A 23018-nucleotide genomic window follows, 5' to 3' on the forward strand; every position below is an offset into this window, starting at 1 on the left:
ACTGTGATTATCTTAATGGTATTTCATAGTTGTAGATAAAAAGACAGCTAAATTTTGGTCTTTCTCTAGACACATAATATTGTGATACATAATAAAAATGTACAAAGATGAAGTTAAAGGACAAGTCAGCGGTACAGGGGGAAAATAGTGACTGTTATGACCAACTTGACTTACCTCATCACTCCAAAATACAGATAGAGCACAAAATCTGCCATGCTGTATCTCAGACCTACACTAGATACATATTTGTGTGTGTGTGTGTGTGTGTGTATAGGAACTAAACTCTGACCTTTCTTCATTGATTATAGTCATATTGAGATTCTTGGTTCTTAAGGGGCAGTTTACACTTAAGATCTGTTTTTCTTCTCAAGATGTTAGAGTGAGTCAACTTTGAGCCTTTGTGCCTTTTGAGAAAACTTCTATGTGGCTTATATGATAAATTCACCATCTTAATTATGCCAGCCTTATTCAGGGTTTTTCTTTTTTTTTTTTTTTTTAAAGATTTTATTTATTTATTTGTCATAGAGAGAGAAGCGAGAGTGAGCACAGGCAGACAGGGTGGCAGGCAGAGGCAGAGGGAGAAGCAGGCTCCCTGCCAAGCAAGGAGCCCGATGTGGGACTCGATCCCAGGACGCTGGGATCATGACCTGAGCCGAAGGCAGCTGCTTAACCAACTGAGCCACCCAGGCGTCCCATTCAGGGTTTTTCATTGTGAGATTTTGCCATCCACTTGTAAAACATCTTAATTCCTTAAAATTCTTGGTTTCAGTAGATCTACCAGAAAGAAAAAAACAGAAAAAGCAAAAAACTTTGGCCAATCTAGTGAAACAACTTCCAGAATGGATACAAAAGAATCTAGCCCCAAGATATTATAACTTAAATCTTGGGAAAATCTTACCACCTGACCCATTGAAATTCCTTTCCACAGCTACCTGGGAAAAGTGTTCGTGATATCAAGCTGCTTTCTGAAAAGAAGAGAAAACACTGGTTTCATTTAGGAAAAAGCATTTGAAAAGAAGTACCATATAGTTAGTTCATATATAGCTTGTACTTACCTAAGAGAGAATAGTAAATTACTCTTTTTTTCAGTCTGTGTCTTTAGTTCTCACCTCTACAATTTAGGTACTCTGGCTAGAAAGGGGATTTGTAAGTAAAATAAGTATTTAGAGTTGTAGAGGTTCTCCCTAAACATTCTAGTTTCTTAAAATTGCAGTCTGGATAATCAGCATACCTTGTTCTTGGCTTGTGTCCAGTGGGTTAATGAGCTTTTTTGTTTATATATATATATATAAACAAAATTTTTTGTATATATATTATTTATATATAAATAATATATATTATTTATATTATTATATAATAATATACTTTAATATTATAATATTAAAGTATAAATATAATATATATTATATTATATATAATGCATTATATATTATTATATTATATTATTTATATATATAATATATTTGACTAATTTGAGTTTCAAATTTCTTATCTCCATAATGTCTTTCCTAAACATATTAATTTTCTCACTTCGTAGTAAAGAGTCATTATAGCAAAATGGTTAAGAGCACAGACTAGAGGCAAACTGCTTGGTCTTTGGGGCTGCATTTAACATCTCTGTGCCTATTTCTTTGTATGTAAAAATGGAGAGATAATAATATCAGTACCCATCACAGTTATGAGGATTAGTTAATTCACAAAAAACTTAGAGTAGTGCTTGGTACACAGTAAGTGCCAGCAGATGTTAACTTTATTTTAATTGAATTCTAGCCCAGAAAAAAGCTACATATAAAAATGTTCGTTTTATTCAATGTACGTTAAGCATATTTAATTTTTTCATAATTACTACAGCTATTACAGCAGGAGAGAATGTTTTTCATTCCAGAATATACAGAATGTAACAAGTTTTCTCAATTTTAAAATAACCAATGGTTTATATTTAAAGGAGTTCAGGTAAATGTACTAACTTTTAGTGGTTTAAACTAAGCTCTTGTTATTGGCCCTGTTTAAAATGTTTTTATATTTCTTTTTCTATCATTTTGAGTATCATCTGTTACTGTTTTTCAAAGGACATTAAGAATAAAGCCCACTTTATGAAACTTACCTTAATACTGGAGTTTTAAACTTGCAAACCCCAAGCCTCTTTTAAATTTTTGATTTAACATCCGGAAAATTTCTGAAGATATTTACTACCCTGAATCCCATAATGGCTGCCTGCCTTAACTTGAGCACAATCACAGTCTTGGGAATCATGATGCCAGCTATTTAAATCAAATGAAATATAGTAAGATGCCCACAAAATGAACTGGGAAATTGAAGAGTGAATAAAAGTACTGTATTCTGAAATCCACAAGAACCTAAATTCTGTTCCTGGCTGTTTAAAGGGATTTATCATGTAAGATTAGTTAAAATATATAGTATCTCTGCCCATTTACCTTAATCTTTTGGTATTTATGTTTCTTTTAATGGAATCTAATTGACTACAATAAAACTTTCTTGAGCACTCAAATAATATTTAAATTTTTATCCAAATCTAATCCAAACTTTACTGTTAAAGGCCTTTAGCTTCTGTTTCTTGATTACTTCCCATTTCCAGTTTCTTCTTAAAATAGTTCTGATTAGTCATCAGTAGGTTGCTTACTTAGTTGCAATGTTCAGTTTACAACTCTTCAAATGAATTGGCAAGTTGTCATTTTTTATCTGCTTTATGATTGACCCTTAAAGGAATACTTTGCCTCAACTCCAAAGATAGCTGGTTCCCTAGACTGCTTCTTTGCACACTGAGAAATTTAAGGACATAAAGGATCATTAATACCTCCTAGCATCATTTTTTTTAAAACTCCGTTCATAGTTTGATAAAATGAATATATGACACATTTGACCCTAGAATTGTAGTATCATCTGTATTATTTATACTGACATTTCATTCAGTAAATATTAATTAAACACCTGCCATGTGCCAACACTATTCTAGGTACTAGCAAGGGAACAATGAACATTCATCCTTTGAATACTTAGAAGTTTTACCAGTTAGCACCTATCTGTTCCCATCTGAGTATCTAGGAGTTAATTCAGGAGAATCACAGAATGCCATAGAACCTCATAGTTAAGATTCAGTTACAGATTTTTAAACACTGTAATCCTGAGACATAAAATTAATTTTCTAAGGTCACACTGCTGGTCAGTAGCCTGGCTTGCTCTTTGTTTTTTGTTCAATTATTGATTCAACAAAATTCTCAAAATTTTTCTGTTAAAAAGATCAGTAGGGGTGCCCGGGTAGACTCAGTCAGTTAAGCATCTGCCATCATGATTCTGGGGTCCTGGGATCAGAGGGCATCGGCCTCTCTGCTTAGTGAGGAGTCTATTCTTCCTTCTCCGTCAGCCCGCCCCCCCAGCTCATGTTCACTCTGTCTCACACTCTCAGATAATAAAATCTTAAGAAAAAAAAAAGATCAAAAAAAGACCCCCCCCCCCAAAATCCTCCATCAATCTCAAAAGACTCTCTAGAAGTCATCCTATTTTTTTGACTCTTGGTAAACTTTTTTGAGAGTTGCCTTCTTCTTTTTCTTCCTTTGAACCCACCGCTGTCTGATTCAGCCCTTTTTATTCCACTAAAAGTGTTCTCCCCACGGTCACTCACAACCTTACCATTGCTTTAAATGGGATAGTTTCTTTTTTTTTTTCCTAATTTTTTTTTTAGCTTGTCTTTTCTCTTGTGACATTTGTGAATTACTGTATCCATTTTTTAAATTTTTTCCTTAACATTTTTTAATGTTTTCTTTCCAAAAGATGCCGTATTCTTCTGGTTTTTATTCCTACTCAGACCATTTCTTAGACTTCTTCACATGCTCTTCTTTCTTAGCCATCTGTTATATATTAGTGTTCCCCAAGATACTTTTGTCCCCCTTATCTGCATATCTTCCTTGAGTAATCTCATTTACTTCCATCTCTTCTGTTGCCATCTAAATGCCGAGGATTCCCAGGTATTTATTCCTACTCAAATTTTTTCCCATGGGCTTTGAACTCTTATATTGAACTGCCTACTACACATCTCCAGTAGGATATTTTTCAGGGATCTCAGATCATCATCTCCAAAGTTGAACTGTTGTTAGCATTTTTGTATGTGTTAACTATTTCAGTGACTTACACCATCATACATCTAGTAGGTGACTACCTAAAAACTTAAGGATGAATCAACAGCCCCCATTCTGATTAGTTTGTAAATTTTGTCCTGCTGCTTTAATTTCTCTTCAGTCTCTTCACATCTTTATTGCCAACATTTTATTTTCAGGCCCTCATTCTAAATTATTCCTGTGACCTTTGTTTATATGTAAGGAAACATAGAATAATGATTAAGAGCATGGACTTTAGAGTCAGAAGAGTCAGATAACCCCATATTTGGATCTTTACTCTATCACTTAGAATGTATGGGTATTCTGAAGTTCAGTTTCCTCATCCGTGGAAAAGGAATATTAACACTTACTTCATACAATGGTTGTGAAATTTAAATTTATGGCCCTTAGAACATAGTACTGGGTACATAATAAGCATTCAGCAGAAGATTATATTTACCATTAACTAGCCTCCCTATTCCACATCATTCTCCATCTGCTTAGAATATGATTCTTGAAAACAAAATTTTAGCACTCTTCTGATAAAAATTCTTCTGCAGTAGTTCCTTATTGCCATTAGGTTAATATCCAGATGATTTAACATGGAATTTTAAATGATCTTCCATTTAAATGGAAATGTATCCTGTTTTCCTTTTCAGCTTTCTCTCTTGCTCTCTCCTCCCTATTTGTGCCCCAGGTGCAGTAAGTTAACAGTCTCTCAAAAGCAAGATCAGGCTTTTGAACATTTCGTGCCCTCTGGGTACCTTTTCCTATAGCTAGATAATTTTTAGCTGTTCAAAACTCAACTTACATGTTATCTTTTTGGGAACTCTTCTGTGACTACTTTTGACTCTGGATTAAGCTTTCCCACATAGTACTCCTTACATTCTGTTGCAGCTGCCTGTTCTCTTGTCTATTTCCCCTAATGTATAATTAATCTTTGAAATTAGAGAAGGTCAAAGAATGTTGAGTTTTGGTTATTAGATGTTCATCTGCAGGAACAATAAAGTTTTCAAGACAGTGTTTTTACTGTTCTGCACAAAATGAGCTTATTCTTTCTTCCAAATACTACACTGGTGTTAGTAAAAGGAAATGTGCATACTTTTTTAAGTTTATCTTTATTTGGGATGTGAAGATCCCAGAAAGGAATAAGTGTTGTCATCTGTTAAAAAAAAAAAAAAAAAAAAAAAAAAAAAAGTAGCTTCAAGAACTTTAATAAAGTACTTTTTAAAAGTGATTTCTACATCGTCAGCCTTTGCTAATTTGATAACTCTTCAGTACTATCTTAAATATCAGTGTAATACTGAATTATCTTCATGTGTCTTCCTCATTAGTGAGAATATGACCTCTGATGTCAGACAGTAATGGTTTCAGACCCTTGCTAATAATGACTACTTCTGATCGATATAAATACTAAATTATGTAGCAGTATGCCCTCAAACCAGTACCTGACACATTTAGGTGCTTGATAAATTTAAATTTCCTTTTATACTTTTCAGATGTTTCACAATGAATGTTATGTGGCCATCTAATTAAATCCTGTTCACTCAATTTTAAAAAGGCTATCCTATTCTGAAGGTCCCTCCAGCTCAGCTCTCTCTGCTACAGTTAGAGTTATTACAAAAAAATTTGAACACTTGTTTACTCTGATTGGCCTAATTCCTTGCTAGGATGTTAACTCTTTGAGGGCATAGACACAGTCTTAAAATTATTTTTCTTCCCTTGACATTTTACAGAGTGCTGAGAATATGGCAGAAATTCAGTACATATTTGTTGCTTAATTGATCTTTTTCGGTGTGCTGCTGTGCTCCCTCACCTTATTACCAACAAGCATTTATTTAGGAAGATTAATAATATCAACCCAAGTAAACCAAATTTATAAAGGAAAATATATTGGAGGAAATCATACTGAGCATTCCATAGCTAAATAGAATTGAGTGTTTGGGATTACCAGTTTTGCTGCCCCTTCCATTAGGATAACTAGGAAATAACTATATAATTTGGTTCTCAAAAGTAAGTTTGGTTTTATGAATTTCCTTAACAATAAGCCAGTTGTCTATTTTCCATTTATTTTTTCTTTTGCATTAGTGTTCTATGATATTTTAATTCATGTTTACAAATTTGAATGTGTCTTATAGGAGGATTTGTTGGTATTGAGGAAAACAGTGAAATCCTTCTTGGCTGTTTGCCAGCAATGCCTATCTAATGTTAATACTCCAGTGAAGGAACAGGTAAGAAATTATCAGTTAAGAGCTCTCAATAAAAAATTACTAAATACATTGAAGAACAATGAGATTCTGAGGTAATTTTTTATGGCAGTTCTTAGCATACAGATCAATCCTCAACATTTATGGAATGTGGGACAAGAGTACAGATATCTGAATATATAATATAACAGAGCAAGCTAACTAACTTGTTACAGGTCTTTTACCTAGACAAATACACTGCCATAATGACCTGGTTCCATAATTCCTGATTCCTAAGAATTCTTTCCTAAAACTGGGAGGGTTGGAGAGCTGGCCTGTGGTCCAACCTCTTCTTATCACACCAGGAAGAACTTTTAACACACACGTGTGTAAACACTCCAGCCCATATGTCCAAACTCTTGTCAGTGTTATAGCCTCAAACATCCGTCCTGGGACCTAGGAGTATGCACACAGGTGATATGCCTAGGGAGGAGCCAGTGCAGCCTTTTGTAGCAGAATCAGTTTTCTTAGGGCAAGGAATCCTTGAGTCCCTGCATAGTCCCTGAATAGTAGGGGTGCAAGTGGGTATATCACATTGGTTCAACAGACTGTCCTCACTCCTTGGGTTGGGGCAGCATAGTCCAAGGCAATAACATTTCCATGAGGTGATTTTGTAAACTATTTATTTCTACTATTCTATTGGGAATAGGTACTTTATTTAGGTACTTACCTAAAAGTACTATATACTAGTACTATAGAAAAGTACCTATATAAAACAGGTCCTTTTTTCCATACTGGTTTTATTTTTATAATCATAATGTTGGACTAGAAAATATCTAGTTAGTCTAGTTAAAGAGTACTGTAGTACTTATTACCCTTTGCTCTCCCTTTTTTACAAGTAGGTTGTCACAGTTGTCTATTAAAATTATCAGTACCTAACTTAAAATGGGAACAGAGATGGTCTTCCCTAAACCTTACTCACTAAACCTTCTGAACCCCATCAGTGCTGTCTAAAAGTACCTGGCTCAGGACATTTAAACCAAATTAAACCAAACCAATTCATTGTTTCTGCATAATCACTGGTGATACCTAAAACTGTGTCCTCAATAAAAAATATATATATTTCCCCCTGGGTTCCCTTTATGCTCCCCTTTTCAAGTGGCTCTTTCTAAATATATTTATGTAATTCATGATTGTGTAATCAGAGCATGAACTGCCATGATTCTTGCTGGAGGTAGATAGCCAAGTATATAAGCCATCGCCAAATGCATACCAAAATTATGTTTTCCCAAAGAAATCAATATTTAGAAGAGGGTAAGTGAATTGTTTTGAGTTACCAGAGGCCTCAGTTATCCCACAACAAGATCATTCAGTTACAGTAAACTGCTGACACAGGATTATTTCATACTATCCATTAAATAGGACAAATTTGACAACATTAACTATTATACTTTCTCTTTAGGGAAATGTATTGAAGGTTCCCTTATGTGATTAAATTTGTTGGCAAGCTTTCAGATACTGATTTTTATGTGAATGGTCTTAAATTCAATTTTAAATCTATTGTTAGGGTTTGTTTGTTTTTTGTGGTTTTTTTGCATTAAATTTTTTAAAGAAGAATCCTAAGTAGTAGCTTTAAGGTTTAGAGTACTGCATTGTAATTTGTTGGATAATACAGTTTGTGTTAAGATAAGCAGTATATAGTTGATTTCTAACCTCTATCATAATTTATTATACTAATTTCATATTTCCAGAGTTGGCTTTAAGTCTTTTTTTTTAAGTTAAGTCAAAATCTCTTAATTGTTTTGGATTAATACGGCCAAGTAAAAGAAATAGATTATATTTAGGGGGAAAAAGTCTTAAATGGGACTAGTTAATGAAGAAAAGTAATTTCATTAAGTTTGGAAATTAAAACTAAGTAATTTAAATTTAAATATTCAGTTTGTGTCATGGTATTGTTATTAAAGTGCATTTAATTTAGTATGTTTTCATTAACATTGATCCGTAACTGTAGTTATATATTACTGATGAATTCCCTCTGCATTGCAGGCATTCATGTTACTCTGTGATCTTCTGATGATATTTAGCCACCAGTTAATGACAGGTGGCAGGGAAGGCCTTCAGCCTTTGGTGTTTAATCCAGATACTGGACTCCAATCTGAACTCCTCAGTTTTGTGATGGATCATGTTTTCATTGACCAAGACGAGGAGAACCAGAGCATGGGTATTTGTAGCTACTATCTTGTCAATATTGATGTTTTTTTATTCTTTTTTAAGACTTTATGTATTTATTTGAGAGGGTGAGAGAGAGAGAGCATGAATGGGGCAGAAGGCGTAGAGGGAGAGAGAGGGAGAAGCAGGCTCCCCACTTAGCAGAGAGTCCGACAAAGGGCTCAGTCCCAGGATCCTGGAATCCTGACTTGAGCTGAAGGCAGATGATTAATTAACTGAGCCACACAGGCACCCCAGTGTTGATCTTTTATTTACCAACCCCAAAATATATTAGGAAATAATTCAAATTCAGTCCTAAAAAGTAGTAGGATTTTTTAAAACAGTTATGAAGTACCTGGGTACTCAGTTGGCTAAGTGTTTGACTCTTGATTTTGGCTCTGGTCATGATCCCAGGGTCGTGAGATGGAGCAGCAAGTTGGACTCCATGCTGGAACCCACTTAAGATTCTCTCTCCCAGCTGCCCCTCCTCCCACTTTCACATGCTCTCTCTCTCTCAAAATAAAAATAAAAAGAATTAATACATTCATGTAGTTCAGAAACCAACAAGAAGAAAAATGTACACAGTGACATCTCCCTCCTTTAGAATAATACCATAGAGGTCTTTCCCTAGCACTACATATAGAGTTTCTTTATTCTTTGCCAAGAGATACAAAGTATTTCATTGTTTATAGCTCATTTTATATTATCCATCTCCTATTGATATTTGGCTCATTACCAATCTTCTGTTATAAATTTTGCTATAATAAATGTGTACATTTGTCATTTCCCACATGTATAAAATATATATGTAGGATGGATGTGTTTCTAATTGAACTATGTCCAAGTTCACAATTTTTCTAAAGGAAAGCCCCAAGTTCCTTTCTATTCCTGAATTGTCATCATGTATTACTTACATTAACAAAATGTTATACTATAAGAGACTAAGTGTTAAAAGACTGTTAACAAACCTCACCAGTTAGGGTGCCTCAGTGGCTCAGTCAGTTAAGCCTCTGCCCTCCACTCAGGTTGGGATAGAGTCCTGTACAGGGAACCTACTTCTCCCTCTCCTTCTCACTATCTCTGTTGCTATCTTTGTCTCTCTCTCTCAAATAAATAAATAAAATCTTAAAAAAAAAAAAAACCCTGACCAGGCAAAATTTTGCTCAGCCTGCATAATGATAATGTGTAACAGAATTAGACCAATATAAATAATTGTAATAAGTGATAGGTTATTTGTGAAATAGATGATTTAAGGTCTGTAGCATATCTGATCTGTGGATCTGTTTGGTGCTGTTAAAGTAGGTTTTTTTTACTTAACAGAACATTTTAGTAAATACTAAATTGTAAAATAAAGTCTCTGTTTAGCGTCCATTTTAATCCCAGGAGATAAAATTTACTTACTATTTCTCTTAAGCAAAAAGATTTCCAACTTCTCAAAGCATTGGTGCTTCACAGCAGGACCAGTTAGCAAAAGGGGAAGAGAGAAGTTGAGTAAGTTCTTTCATGGAAAAAAAAAAAAAAAATATATATATATATATATATACACACATGTGTATATATATTATACATATATATAAATAAAAATAAATATAAAACAGATATGTGTATGTGTGTATATATAGATATATATGTGTGTATATATATACACATATATAGATAGATACACATATATATATATGAAAAGAAAGAACACTTCCTTACTAAGGGCAGGCAAAAACCTGAGAGAGTCAGTACAGAGCCTAAAACAAATGTGTCAACATCTGGAGCCTTGTGAAGAAATTTTTTCTAGGATTAAAAAAAAGACAAGCCGGTGGAGACTGAGAATTAAAAAATTGAGGAAGAAATACTACTTGTTTTGAAAGTATTCAATAGCAGGCTTTGTTTTAAGAATTGTGTATGTGTAGAGGTGCCTGGGTGACTCAGTCAGTTAAGTGTCCGGCTCTTGATTTCAGCGTAGGTCTTGATCTCAGGATCATGAGTTAAAGCCCCATGTTGGACTCCACACAGGGCATGGAGCCTACATTTAAAAAGAAAATGTATATGAGCATAAACAGTTTGCAAAATATATTTAATGCTGATAATGTTACCATTTTTAAGATGAGCACTGAAACCTAACCTCTCCATATATTTCCATTTCTCCCTATATATGTCTTTCTAAAAGGCTTTTCCCTATGTCTTAAAAATTTCCAGAAATTTCTTCTCTGTTGAAATATAGCTAATAGGATATAAAAAATATTGAAATGAGAAGAGATGGCATTTTTAAGGTAAACAGACAGAAGTATTATGACAGAAATATCAGAAAAAAATTTATGTATGATTTGCTTATCTTACCCAATCTTTGCTATGACAGTTTCCTAAAGGTAGGAACCTTGGTAACTACTAAATATTTAATAAGCATATGACTAAATACAGCACCCTAAAGTAATCAGTGTCATTAATAGTTTTTATCTTACCTAAAATTGAATTATATTATTTATAAAGTTATAAGTTGGTATTTAATTATACAGATTGTCTACATTGTTTTACCTTGGATAAAGGGTCAAAGTTCATAACCAATTTATTTTCTGTGGTAGAGGGTGATGAAGAAGATGAAGCTAATAAAATTGAGGCCTTACATAAAAGAAGGAATCTACTTGCTGCCTTCAGCAAACTTATCATTTATGATATTGTTGACATGCATGCAGCTGCAGACATCTTTAAACACTACATGAAGGTATAGTTTCATAGTCTTATTTTTCTCTATCTAAGTGGCAGAGAAATTTGCACTGAAAAATGAAAAGATAACAGAAGCTAAACTGCCAGGTAACTATGTATTATTGATAATTTTTCTGATATTTAAGATTTCTTTCCTTTATAGAATTATAAGCTTTTTGTCACTCTGTACCATTGTATTAACCCCATAAAGTAGGAGTTCTCACATTATTGAAAGAACACCTTATTTTCATGTGATTTATAGACTCTTTTGATTGACATGGAAGAAACCTAATCTCTCTTCCTTATGACATCTCTTTAAGACATTTTTGTAAGTATGCCTGCTGGGTACTATGCTACCTGCCAGGCACTAAAGTTACAAATATCTTTTAAATTCCTGCTCTTGGTGCAGTTGGTTAAGTGTCCAAATCTTAGTTTTGGCTCAGGTCATGATCTCTTAGGTCCTGGGGTCAAGCCCTGTGCTTGGCAGGGAATCTGCTCAAAGATTCTCTCCCTCTGCCCCTCCCCCTACTTGTGCACTCTCTCAAATAAATACATCTTTAATAAATAATATTCTTGCTCTAAAGTAGTCTAAAGCTGAAAACTGTCAACAATTAGACAATTGCACTGTATAATATAATGGTATGTATAGGGGTTCCTGGAAATACATGAAACAGACACCCAACTCTAAAGAAATATGAGGGTTAATGGAAGCTGCATAGTAGTGACTTCTGGACTAAGATGATAAACATAAATTAATAAGCGAAGAAGTAGCAGGAGGACTTGGGGGCAGATTGAACTTGATGTACAGAGACACAAAAGAATGTGAATTCTTTGGGGGAAATGCAAGTAATTTGATGTAACAACATAGATTGCTTATGAGAATGGAGCCAGAGGTAAGATTTAAAGAAGGTATCACTAGTAATTATATGCTGTGAGATACCTGGATTTTTTTCCTGAGGGAGGTAAGGAGATTTTGAAGGGTTTCATTCTTTATATGGCAGGATTTGATAGGTACTCCCCTTTCTTGCTGTTTACTCTGCTTTCCTTAAGCTCCATTGTGTTTCTGACCTTCTATAAAAGCAGTGCTCAGAAGCCTTTATGACAGGCATACTTCTCAGTTTGTGTGTTTTACCTTGTTCTCTTGTCAGAGATAGTGTTTTGTTTTGCCAATGTTCAGAATATTATGTGTGCCATTGATCCACTTGTGTCTTTATCCATGTTTAGTTATGATCCAATTCTAGTTATGACATAGTAACTAATTATTTTGCTAAACAACTGCAGTGTGAGTACTGTGCTATAGTCAAGAGATTTAAATAAAACATGATTTCTATACTAAGGAGCTTATAGTTTAATAAACTAAAATGCCAGCATAATATGTAGCATGGTAATAGTGGTTGTCTGTTCTGTGCCATTTATATTTGAGACACTGTTCTAAGGCTTTTACATATGTTTGTTGATTAAAGTAATCCTCTGAGGTAGGAAATACATCATTTACAGATAAGGTAATTAAGGCTCAGAGAAGTTAAGTAACTTTAAAAGGTCATATAACTCTTGGAAGTAGCAAAAACTGGAATTTGATTCTAGGTTTGTCTAGCTTCAAAGCTTAGCTCTTCACATTAGATTATAAAGCCTCAGCATGATTATTGTAGTGATAGCTGTATCAATTACAAAGCAAACATGGAATAGAAAGAGAGACTTAGTGACAGGAACCCAAGACAGCTTCCTAAAGTAATGTCTAAACACAGTTTGAATAGATGAATATGAGCCTACCATGGTTTTTTCCTTTTCATCTCTTAACAGTACCGTATTGGTTTTATGAAATGAGCCTTAACCAAAACATGCTACCATCCTTAGCAATTTTTGCACCTTTGCTCGTTCTAAGCTTTAATTTTTTTTGAGAATATGTTAATAGTTACTTGCTACTCTTTATTTAAATACCTCAGTTATGTGGCTTTTTGCCCCAGTTCCCTATGTAACTGTTACAAATACGAATTCATTGGAGATCTGCTTATTGAACCACTTTAGTATATTAATATATCTTTCTCTTTTTTTCATCTCATATCATTGAAGCATGAAATTCTAATTGCTATGCTCATAATACTCACTTCTTCACATAGGTCATAGGTTTTTAGGCATTAGCTTAGAAATAACATCCAAATTTAGCGGTTTTAAATTTAGCGGTTCTCAGAAGGAAAATTCTTGAAATCCTGTGTCCAGAAAACTTGAATTATTAAAGAAGTCAATGTTTTTGTTCTTTATATTACAATAGGAAAGTATAAACATGTTGGGGGAGCAGGAAATGTCCTAGTACAAAAGTACTAAATGAAAGGTCTATTACCCTAATCTTCCCTTCCCCCTTATTTAGGCCCACTCCCCAGAGGTAAGTGATTTTAACTGTTTTGGTTTTAGTTCTCTGTGAAGTTTCTGCCAAAGTTCTGTTTCTTGATTTGTCACCTTTTAAGTGGTGTCTATTACAAAGAATAAGGAATTTCATTTACCTGTGTCACTTCATCTCCTAGAATTTCCAGTTTTTAATTAACATTAGTTATTTCATAATTTTAAATGTGTATTCCTTTATCTTTAGAAAATATCTTTTATCTCTCATTATAAGATGAAGAAATTAAACTCTCTTAAACTCCCTTTTCCATTTCTTTTACCAGTCCACAGTTTGTCTCATGAAATTTCAGTAACTTTAAAGCTATGTTTTCTCTTTTTCTCACAGTATTACAATGACTATGGTGATATTATTAAGGAAACACTGAGTAAAACCAGGCAGATTGATAAAATTCAGTGTGCCAAGACCCTCATTCTCAGTTTGCAGCAGGTAAGAAATCTGAAAGCAAAGAGATAAAGAGTAGAATTAATGTTATTGAACTTTTATGTGCTAAGTATGTACTAGGTATATCATTCCTCATTTAAACTAGGTCACTGTATCAGTACATTAGTATGCATACTTTCTGATACAAAGACATGTTGTATGACTTCTCTTTTAGAAAATAATCTTATAGTTCACATTTCAAATATATGAAATCCTAAGGTGATCTACTCTTGGACCAGATGAAATGCCAAACAGACATTTAAAAAGTAATCATTTAAAAAGAAAAATATGAAGATATATTTTTTAAAAATTTAATGAAGACAGGGCTAGAATAGTACTCAAATAAGAAAATAAGTCACATATGGCGGCACCTGGGTGGCTCAACTGGTTAAGCAGCTGTCTTCAGCTCAGGTCATGATCCCAGTGTTCTGGGATCACGTCTCCTGTAAGGCTTCCTGCTCAGTGTGGAGTCGGCTTCTCCCTCTCCCTCCCACAGCTCATGCTCTCTCTCTCTCTCTCTCTCTCACTCTCAAATAAAATATTTTTTTAAAGTCACGTTTTATATATATATATATATATATATGCGTTCTGAATTGATAAATGCTTACTGAATGCTGAGATTTCAGGGGGTGAGTGGGGCTGTAGGTATGTGTATATAAACTTAAATACAGGGGCGCCTGGGTGGCTCAGTGGGTTAAAGCCTCTGCCTTCAGCTCAGGTCATGATCCCAGGGTGCTGGGATCAAGCCCCGCATCAGGCTCTCTGCTCGACAAGGAGCCTGCTTCCTCCTCTCTCTCTCTGTCTGCCTCTCTGCCTACTTGTGATCTCTCTCTGTCAAGTAAATGAATAAAATCTTAAAAAAAAAAAAAAATAAACTTAAATACATTTATACATCAACCAGCATCCTAAACAAAGTTTAAACAAATGACAGGTTCAGGGAAATATTTTCAACCATACATAACAAATCCTACAATCAGTAACAAAGATAAATCCCATAGAAAAGTGGATAAGGGCTATGAAAAGCCACTTTTCAGAAGAGGAAATCTAAAAAACCAATAAGATATGAAAAGAGGCTTAATTTCATTAATAATTAATGAAGTACCAATTGAAACAAAGAAGTGTTTATCACTGATGGGCAGATTAGCATGAATTTAAGTGATGGTTAATACCAATGATTGATAAAGCTGTGGAGAAAAAGGCCCCTTGTAAAAGAAATTGTGTTGCCTTCTTGAAGAAAGATATTTTAAAGGTCACTGTTTTTGCTGCTAGGTATCTACGTTTGTACATGCAGGTACACACAAAGATATTTATGTAAAAGATGTTTATTGCAGCAAGTCTGTAATACTGAAAAATTGAAGATCGTCTAATTATCCCATCAGCAGAGGAATGGTTAAAGTGTGCGAGTCTGAAGTAGCTAAAAGATTTTTAAGACAAAATATTAAGTGAAAAATAGCAAGTTTCAGAGAAAGGGCACCCTCTTACACTGTTGGTGGGAATACAAACTGGTGCAGCCACTCTGGAAAACAATATGGATGTTCCTCAAGAAGTTAAAAATAGAACTACTCTATGATCCAGCAATTGTACTAGTAGGTATTTCACCCAAAGGATACAAAAACACTGATTCAAAGGGATACATGTACCCCAGTATTTATATTCTGTATATTAAATGTTATTATCAACAGTCAAATTATTGAAAGAACCCAAATATCCATCGCTGATGAATGGATAAATATGTGATGTGTGGGAGGAATATTGTTCAGCTTAAAAAAGAATGAAATATTACCATTTGCAAGGATGTAAATGGAGCTAGAGATTATTATGCTAAGTGAAATAAGTCAAAAAAAAGACAAATACCATATGATTGCTCTCATATGTGGAATTTAAGGAAAAAAAGATGAACATAGAGGGAGAAAAAGGAAAAAAGTGGGGCAAACCAGAAAATGTACTCTTAACAATAGAGAACAAATAGGGTTACTGGAGGGGAAATGGCAGGGGGATAGGCTAAACAGGTAATGGGTATTAAGGAAGGCACTTGTGATGAACACTGGATGTTTTAGGTACGTGATGAATCACTAAATTCTATAACTAATACTAATATTACACTCTACATTAACTATCTGCAATTTAAATAAAAACTTGAGAAAGAAAAAAAGAAAAATAGCAAGTTTCAGGACAAACTACATAGTATAGTGTCATTTATGTTAAAAGTTTTCTATATGTAATACATTAATGTGTCTAACCTGGTCTAGAAAACCTTGAAACTTTAACATTGATTATCTTTGGAGAGAAGAATGATATTCAGTGGGAAAGAGGAAGGAGAACTTTTATTTTTATATTCCTTGAATTTTGCACAGAGATATATTTGTATTTAAGCATAAGTTTTAAAATTTAAGGCAATTGTGTATAGCCATCTCTGAAAACATTTTGAAGTTCAAGAATTTATAAATAATTACGTGTGGATACATTTGAAAAATGTTTGGAAGAACTGCTGTTTCTAGTTACGGCACTGTAAGTAGTTCAAACCAATGTGTTGCTGAAGATGAAGAAAAGTAAAAAGATGAACAACAAAATTTATTGAAGTGATACAAGTGCTATTTCAGTGGGATGGTATGATAAGCGTGAACTGAGAGATGGGTGAGGAAGTGAAGAAAAATAAATGTAAACAATACCATTCTGGATCTTTGCCAAAAAGGAGAATCAAAACAATGTATTGATAGCTGGCATAGAAGATTGAGTTAAGAAGTTAATGGCTTTTATATTTTGGGGTTTTAAGATGCATATATCTTAACTATTGTTAAGGATGCAGCACAGAGTGCTAAGTGTAGGAGCAAAATTGCTAAATAGGTAAAGTGGAGTGAGATCTCTAGTACATAAGGAGGGAGTGGCTTTAGATGAAAGCCTGGACTATTCATTTCTCATAATAAGAGGGAAGACAGATGTGTACGATAAATTTAAGTTTCTAACCTTGGTGGTAGAATGATGATAGCTTTTATATTCTTTAGTATTTCAGGTTTATTTGGTTGTTATTTTGATACAACATATGTAATGTATGTGTGATTTATAAAAGCCCTCTATCCAGCTTAAGAACTTTATTGTATATTTTGTTGTTGGGTGGTAAATATCACCCCATATATCCAAATGTCTTCTTTTACTTAATGTTCTTATCTAAGATATAATAAGTGAAAAAAACAAAGTTCTGAACCCTATATTTAATATATTGTCATCCCTATTAAAACAACAAAAAGAACACATAGATGTTTATGAATACAAATATATATCTATAAACATGTTTCCTTTCCCTAGCCCAAAATATATCATTTTTTTGTTAAAAAGAAGTAAATTCCTGGGGCGCCTGGGTGGCTCAGTGGGTTGGGCCGCTGCCTTCGGCTCAGGTCGTGATCCCAGGTCCTGGGTTCAAGCCCCACATCGGGCTTTCTGCTCAGCAGGGAGCCTGCTTCCTCCTCTCTCTCTGCCTGCCTCTCTGCCTACTTGTGATTTCTCTCTGTCAAATAAATAAATAAAATCTTTAAAAAAAAAAAAAGTAAATTCCTGTCTTCATTTAATCACAAAACTAGCATGAAAATGAGCTCAAGAAATTAGTACTAGTAGATGACTTGGAGAAGGGGAATAATGTGGCTACAGTTCAATGGAAGGAAGGAAATACATATTTTACCATGTGCCTTTTAAATATTTTAAAATTGTATTACCTATTCTAATAATAAATAAGATAAACAAATTTTTCTTAGCTGTAGGTTTTTTCCTGTTTTTTTCTTTCAACCAGTTGTTTAATGAACTTGTTCAAGAGCAAGGTCCCAACCTCGATAGGACATCTGCCCACGTCAGTGGCATTAAAGAATTGGCACGTCGCTTTGCCCTTACATTTGGACTGGATCAGATCAAGACACGAGAAGCAGTTGCCACACTTCACAAGTGAGTGAGCTAAATAAATACTTTCTGTTAATCAGAATCTGGTTTACTGGAGTTTAACTGAAATGACTGTTATTTGACCCATTTTTAAAGTGATAAATGATTGAATTTTCAAGTTAAAAGAACTTTAGAGATTGTGTAGTGTAGTGAATCTCAACTAGGAGGAACTTTTTAATTTGAAAAATAATCCAACTGCCCGTTTTTTCAACTTGTAAGTATAAAAAGTAAAGTTTCACAAAATATTCTTGTCTGTCAGTGAGAAGATGTTACAGGAGACATGGTTTAAAAACACTGTGCAATGCTGATTTGGTCAACCTTCATAACTGAAAACTGACTGGCAGAATTTCATAACTGAAAACTGAGTGACACACAGCTGCTTGATACCATGACCAACTCTGAGAACCAAGTTTTCTGACAATCTAGTTATCTTCTTAGGGTATTGTGCTACCCCTACAAGATACACATAGAAATTTAGCTTTGTTTCACAACTTAGAGAGTTTTATACTGTAAATATTAAGCATATATGTCATACAGATTAACATTGTTTTATGCTTCGAATTTATCAGATTTTACTACATTTAGTGATGATTATCCTGCCTTTCCGAATACTTTCAAATTCTAGCCCACTGAGAGAACTATACTCCCTAGCTGGAAAAATAAGGTAATACTTTCTTTTACTTCAGGGATGGCATAGAATTTGCCTTTAAATACCAAAATCAGAAAGGACAAGAATATCCACCTCCTAATCTGGCTTTCCTGGAAGTACTAAGTGAATTTTCTTCTAAACTCCTTCGACAGGACAAAAAGACTGTGTAAGTTGCTTTTATCATAATACGCCTGTAATTTTAAATTTTATTTTTTAGAAAAATGTTAATCATCTAGATATAATTACTGTTGATAACATAAGCTCTGATAGCTTGTTTTAAAGAACTGCAGTTTTCTATCAAGCATTTATATAGTTCTTTCCCTGCTTGCTTTTAGTACTTTGGAATTAAGTGGGAAATGATTTCTTATTCCACAATTCAAAGAAGTAGGGACATTGGCTTTGCCATTCTTTTTTCCTTTTATATTAATTGTATTTTAGTTTTACAGATGGCCCTTGAACAACACAGTTTAGGGGCATCGACCCCCTCACAAAAATTTTGTATAACTTTTTTTTTTTTTTTAATTTAAAATACCAGACATTCTTTTCTACTTCATTTTTAAAATTTTTATTGTAGTTGAGATGCAGTATTATATTAGTTTCAGGTGTACAACAGTGACTCAACAAGTCTATACATGATTCAGTGCTCACTGTGATAAGTATAGTAACTGTCTTTCACATAGAACATTATTACAGTATTATTGACTATATCCTCTATGCTGTACTACATATAAGTTTTGATTCTCCAAAAACTTAACTATTAATAGCCACCTATTGACTGGAAGCCTTACTGATACCAGCCAATTAACATATTTCATATGTTACATGTATTATATGCTGTATTCTTAGAATAAAGCAAGCTAAAGAAAAGAAAATGTTAAGAAAGTCATAAGGAAGAAAAAATATATTTAGACTGTTGTGGTGTATTTATTGAAAGAAATCCAGGGACACCTGGGTGGCTCAGTCAGTTAAGCATCTATCTGCCTTTGGCTCAGGTCATGATCCTAGGGTACTGGAATGGAGTTCCACATGGGGCTCCCTGCTCAGTGGGGAGCCTGCTTCTCCCTCTGCCTGCCATTCCCCCTGCTTGTGCTTGTGCTCTCGCTCACTCTCTCTTTGACCAATCAATCAATCTTTAGAAAAAGAAAGAAAAGAAATGCACATATAAGTAGACCTGCACAATTCAAATCCATGTTTAAAGGTGAACTGCATTTTTTATTTGAGTTAGTTCAAGAAGAGTGATTTCTTTTTCTAAAGTTTAAAGAAATAATATATGCAATTTTCATAAAAAAATATTGATGGGATCCCGAATTTTATAAATTGCTAGGAAGGTGTGTCAGTTGTAATAATAGGTTAAATGAACAGAAATATGGAAAGACAGTTAAAATTTTTATTAATTTGGTTTTAAGGGAAGATACTGACTTTGTGTTGGTCAGAAAAAAAAATTTTTTTTAAAGATTTTATTTATTTGTCAGAGAGAGAGCACAAGCACGGGGAGAGACAGGCAGAGGGAGAAGCAGGCTCCCCACTGAGCCGGGAGCCCGATGTGGGACTTGATCCCGGGACCCTGGGATCATGACCTGAGCTGAAGGCAGATGCTTAACTGACTGAGCCACCCAGGCATCCTGATCAGAAAATATTTATTAAGCTCATAATCTGGTTAGGTAATGTTCTACAGCTATTGTTCTAGTATGGCCAGGCAGTGAACAACACAGAGTTTCTGCCCCCAGAAAGCTTTTGTTTTAATGCAGGGAGACACAACATAAACACAGGAACAAGAGTCTGAGGCACTGAAATAGAGTAATATGATAGAGAATAGTAGTGTTGGGTATTTGTGGGGGTGGGGTGGTTTGAAAACACTTATTATAGGCATTTACAGGTATACATTTTCCTTCAAGTTCTACTTTAGCTACATCTCATAGATTCTGGTAGCTTGCATTTTTGTTTTCATTCATCTCAAAGTATTTTTTTTATTTCCCTTGTGATGTATTCTTTTATCTTTTGGTTGTTAGGAGTATTTTGTTTAATTTCCACATACTTGTGAATTTCCAAATTTTACTTCCATTATTGATTTTTAATTTCATTCCACTGTGGTTAGTGAACATACTTTGTATAATTTCAGTCCTTTCAAATATATTGAGGCTTGTTTAACAGACCAACATATGGTGTATTCTAGAGAATGTTCTATGTATACTTGAGGAGAATATGCATTCTTCTGCTGGTGTTGGGTGGTGTTGAGATAGCTGTTAGGTCACATGGCTTATAGGGTTGTTTTGGGGGTTTTTTAGTAGTGTTTTAAAAAAAAAACAACAGTGTTTTTCAAGTCGTCTGTTTCTTTGTTGATATTTTGCCTAGTTGTTCTGTCCATTATTTAAAGTGGGGTATTGGAGTCTCCCCAACTATTATTGCTGAATTGTTATTTTTCCTTTCAGTTTTGTCACTTTTTACTTCATGTATTTTGGAGCTAGGTATACATGTTTATCATTGTTATGTCTTCCTGATGGATTAACTCTTAGATATCATTATAAAATATTCTCCGTCTGAAGTAACTTTTGTCCTAAAATCTGTTTTGTCTGATATATTACAACTGCTCCAGCTGTATTTTAGTTATTGTTCTCATGGTATACCTTTTTCCTATCCTTTCACTTTCTGCCTTTTTTATCTTTGAACCTAAAGTGTGTTTCTTAGAGATGACATGTAGTTGGATCATGTTTTGTTTATAAGAATTGGATGTTTTTCTAGTGTAACATTTCACTTTCTTCAAAAATACTTAATTATACATTTTTAGTTATTTCCTTAGTGGTGTTTTGTTTTGTTTTGGTAGGCCTTAAAATACGCATCTTACCAAAATTTCTTCAAATTTATTCTAAGGAAATATGAAAACTTTACTCCTATGTAGCTCCATTTCTATTCTCCCCCTTTGGTGCCTTTATTGTTACACATACTGCATCTAAATATGTTACAATCCAACAATACATTATTATAATTATTACTTGATGTAATTGTATGTCTTTTAAATACCCATAGAGGGGAAATGGAGCTTATATATTTATTATAGAGTTTGTTTTAATAGCCTTATTTACCATTTCTGGTTCTCTTCATTTCTTCTTGTGGATTGAAAAATACCATCTGGCATCATTTCCTTACACTAATAAATCTTTACTTCCACCTACTTCTTTTGTTCTATTATCAAATGTATATATATGTGTGTGTGCGTGCGTGCGTGTGTGTGTACACATTTTATTTATTTATTTATTTATTTATTTATTTATTTATTTATTTATTTATTTATTTATTTATTTATTTGACAGAGATCACAAATAGGCAGAGAGGCAGGCTGAGAGAGAGGAAGGGAAGCAGGCTCCCCACCAAGCAGAGAGCCCGATGCGGGGCTCGATCCCAGAACCCTGGGATCATGACCCAAGCCGAAAGCAGAGGCTTTAACCCACTGAGCCACCTACGCATCCCATATTATCAAATATATTATATTTCTATCTTATTGACACAGCAGTACGGTAATACACATTTTTATACAATTGCTGTTTAAATCATTAAAATATGTATATGTATATATATGCAGTTATATTTTTTTTTCTAACTACCTATTAATTATCTTTCAGCTCTCTTTGTTTCTTCATGTGTAGATTATTCTCTGGAATCATTTGCTTTCAGCCTAAAGAACATCTTTTATTTCTTGTAAGGGAGGTCAGCCAGCAACAAATTGTTTTTATTCCATCTGGGAGTGTGTTTATTTTATATTTAGCTTTGGAATATAGTTTTGCTAGATAAAACATTCTTGTTTGATAATGTGTTATTTTCAGTACATTGACTGTGTTATCCCACTGCCTGCACCTCCATTGTGTCTAATGAGAAGTCATTGGAGTTTAAACTTAATGGAGCTCCCTTGTATATAATGAGTTACTTTCTATTCTCTCAAGATTTTTTTCTCTGTCTTTGACTTTTAGCTAAAATTTTGCCTGTGATGCATCTAGGTATGGATCTTCCTGCATTTATTTGCTTGGACTTTGTTGAGCCTTGAGAATGTGTAGATTAATTTTTTTTTCATCAAATTTGGAAGCAATTAACCATTATTTCCCTAAGTTTATTTCTACTCCTTCTCCTGGTACTCCCATTACACCTACTAGTGCACTTAATGATATCCTACATTTCTGTGATGCTCTGTTCATTTTTCTTCTTTTTCTCTGCTCCTCAGAATCCATAATCTCTGATATATTTTCAAGATTAATGATTATTCTGCCAGCTCAAATCTGTAGAGCCCCTGTGGAGAACTTTTAATTTTTGTTATTGTATTTTCCAGCTGCAGAATTTCCATCGGTTCTTTTTTAATCATTTCTTTTTTTAAGATTTATTTATTTATTTATTTATTTATTTATTTATTTATTTGAGAGAGAGAGAGAGAGAGAGAGTAC

At 33.9% G+C, this 23018-nt stretch overlaps 1 protein-coding gene across 3 annotated transcripts in view; it reads left to right on the forward strand.

Annotated features, from left to right (window-relative positions):
* The window catches only part of STAG1 (stromal antigen 1), a 452889-nt gene that overhangs the window by 409291 nt on the left and 20580 nt on the right, over positions 1-23018 (forward strand). For all 3 annotated transcript variants that reach the window (XM_047736238.1, XM_047736228.1, XM_047736246.1), the window contains 6 exons: positions 6251-6343; positions 8345-8519; positions 11080-11219; positions 13923-14024; positions 17800-17948; positions 18629-18757. In XM_047736238.1, the coding sequence (XP_047592194.1) occupies positions 6251-6343; positions 8345-8519; positions 11080-11219; positions 13923-14024; positions 17800-17948; positions 18629-18757 (788 nt within the window). The remainder of the gene's footprint in view (positions 1-6250; positions 6344-8344; positions 8520-11079; positions 11220-13922; positions 14025-17799; positions 17949-18628; positions 18758-23018) is intronic.

Source organism: Lutra lutra, chromosome 1 (genome assembly GCF_902655055.1).
Source record: "Lutra lutra chromosome 1, mLutLut1.2, whole genome shotgun sequence".
NCBI classification, from domain to species: Eukaryota; Metazoa; Chordata; class Mammalia; order Carnivora; family Mustelidae; genus Lutra; species Lutra lutra.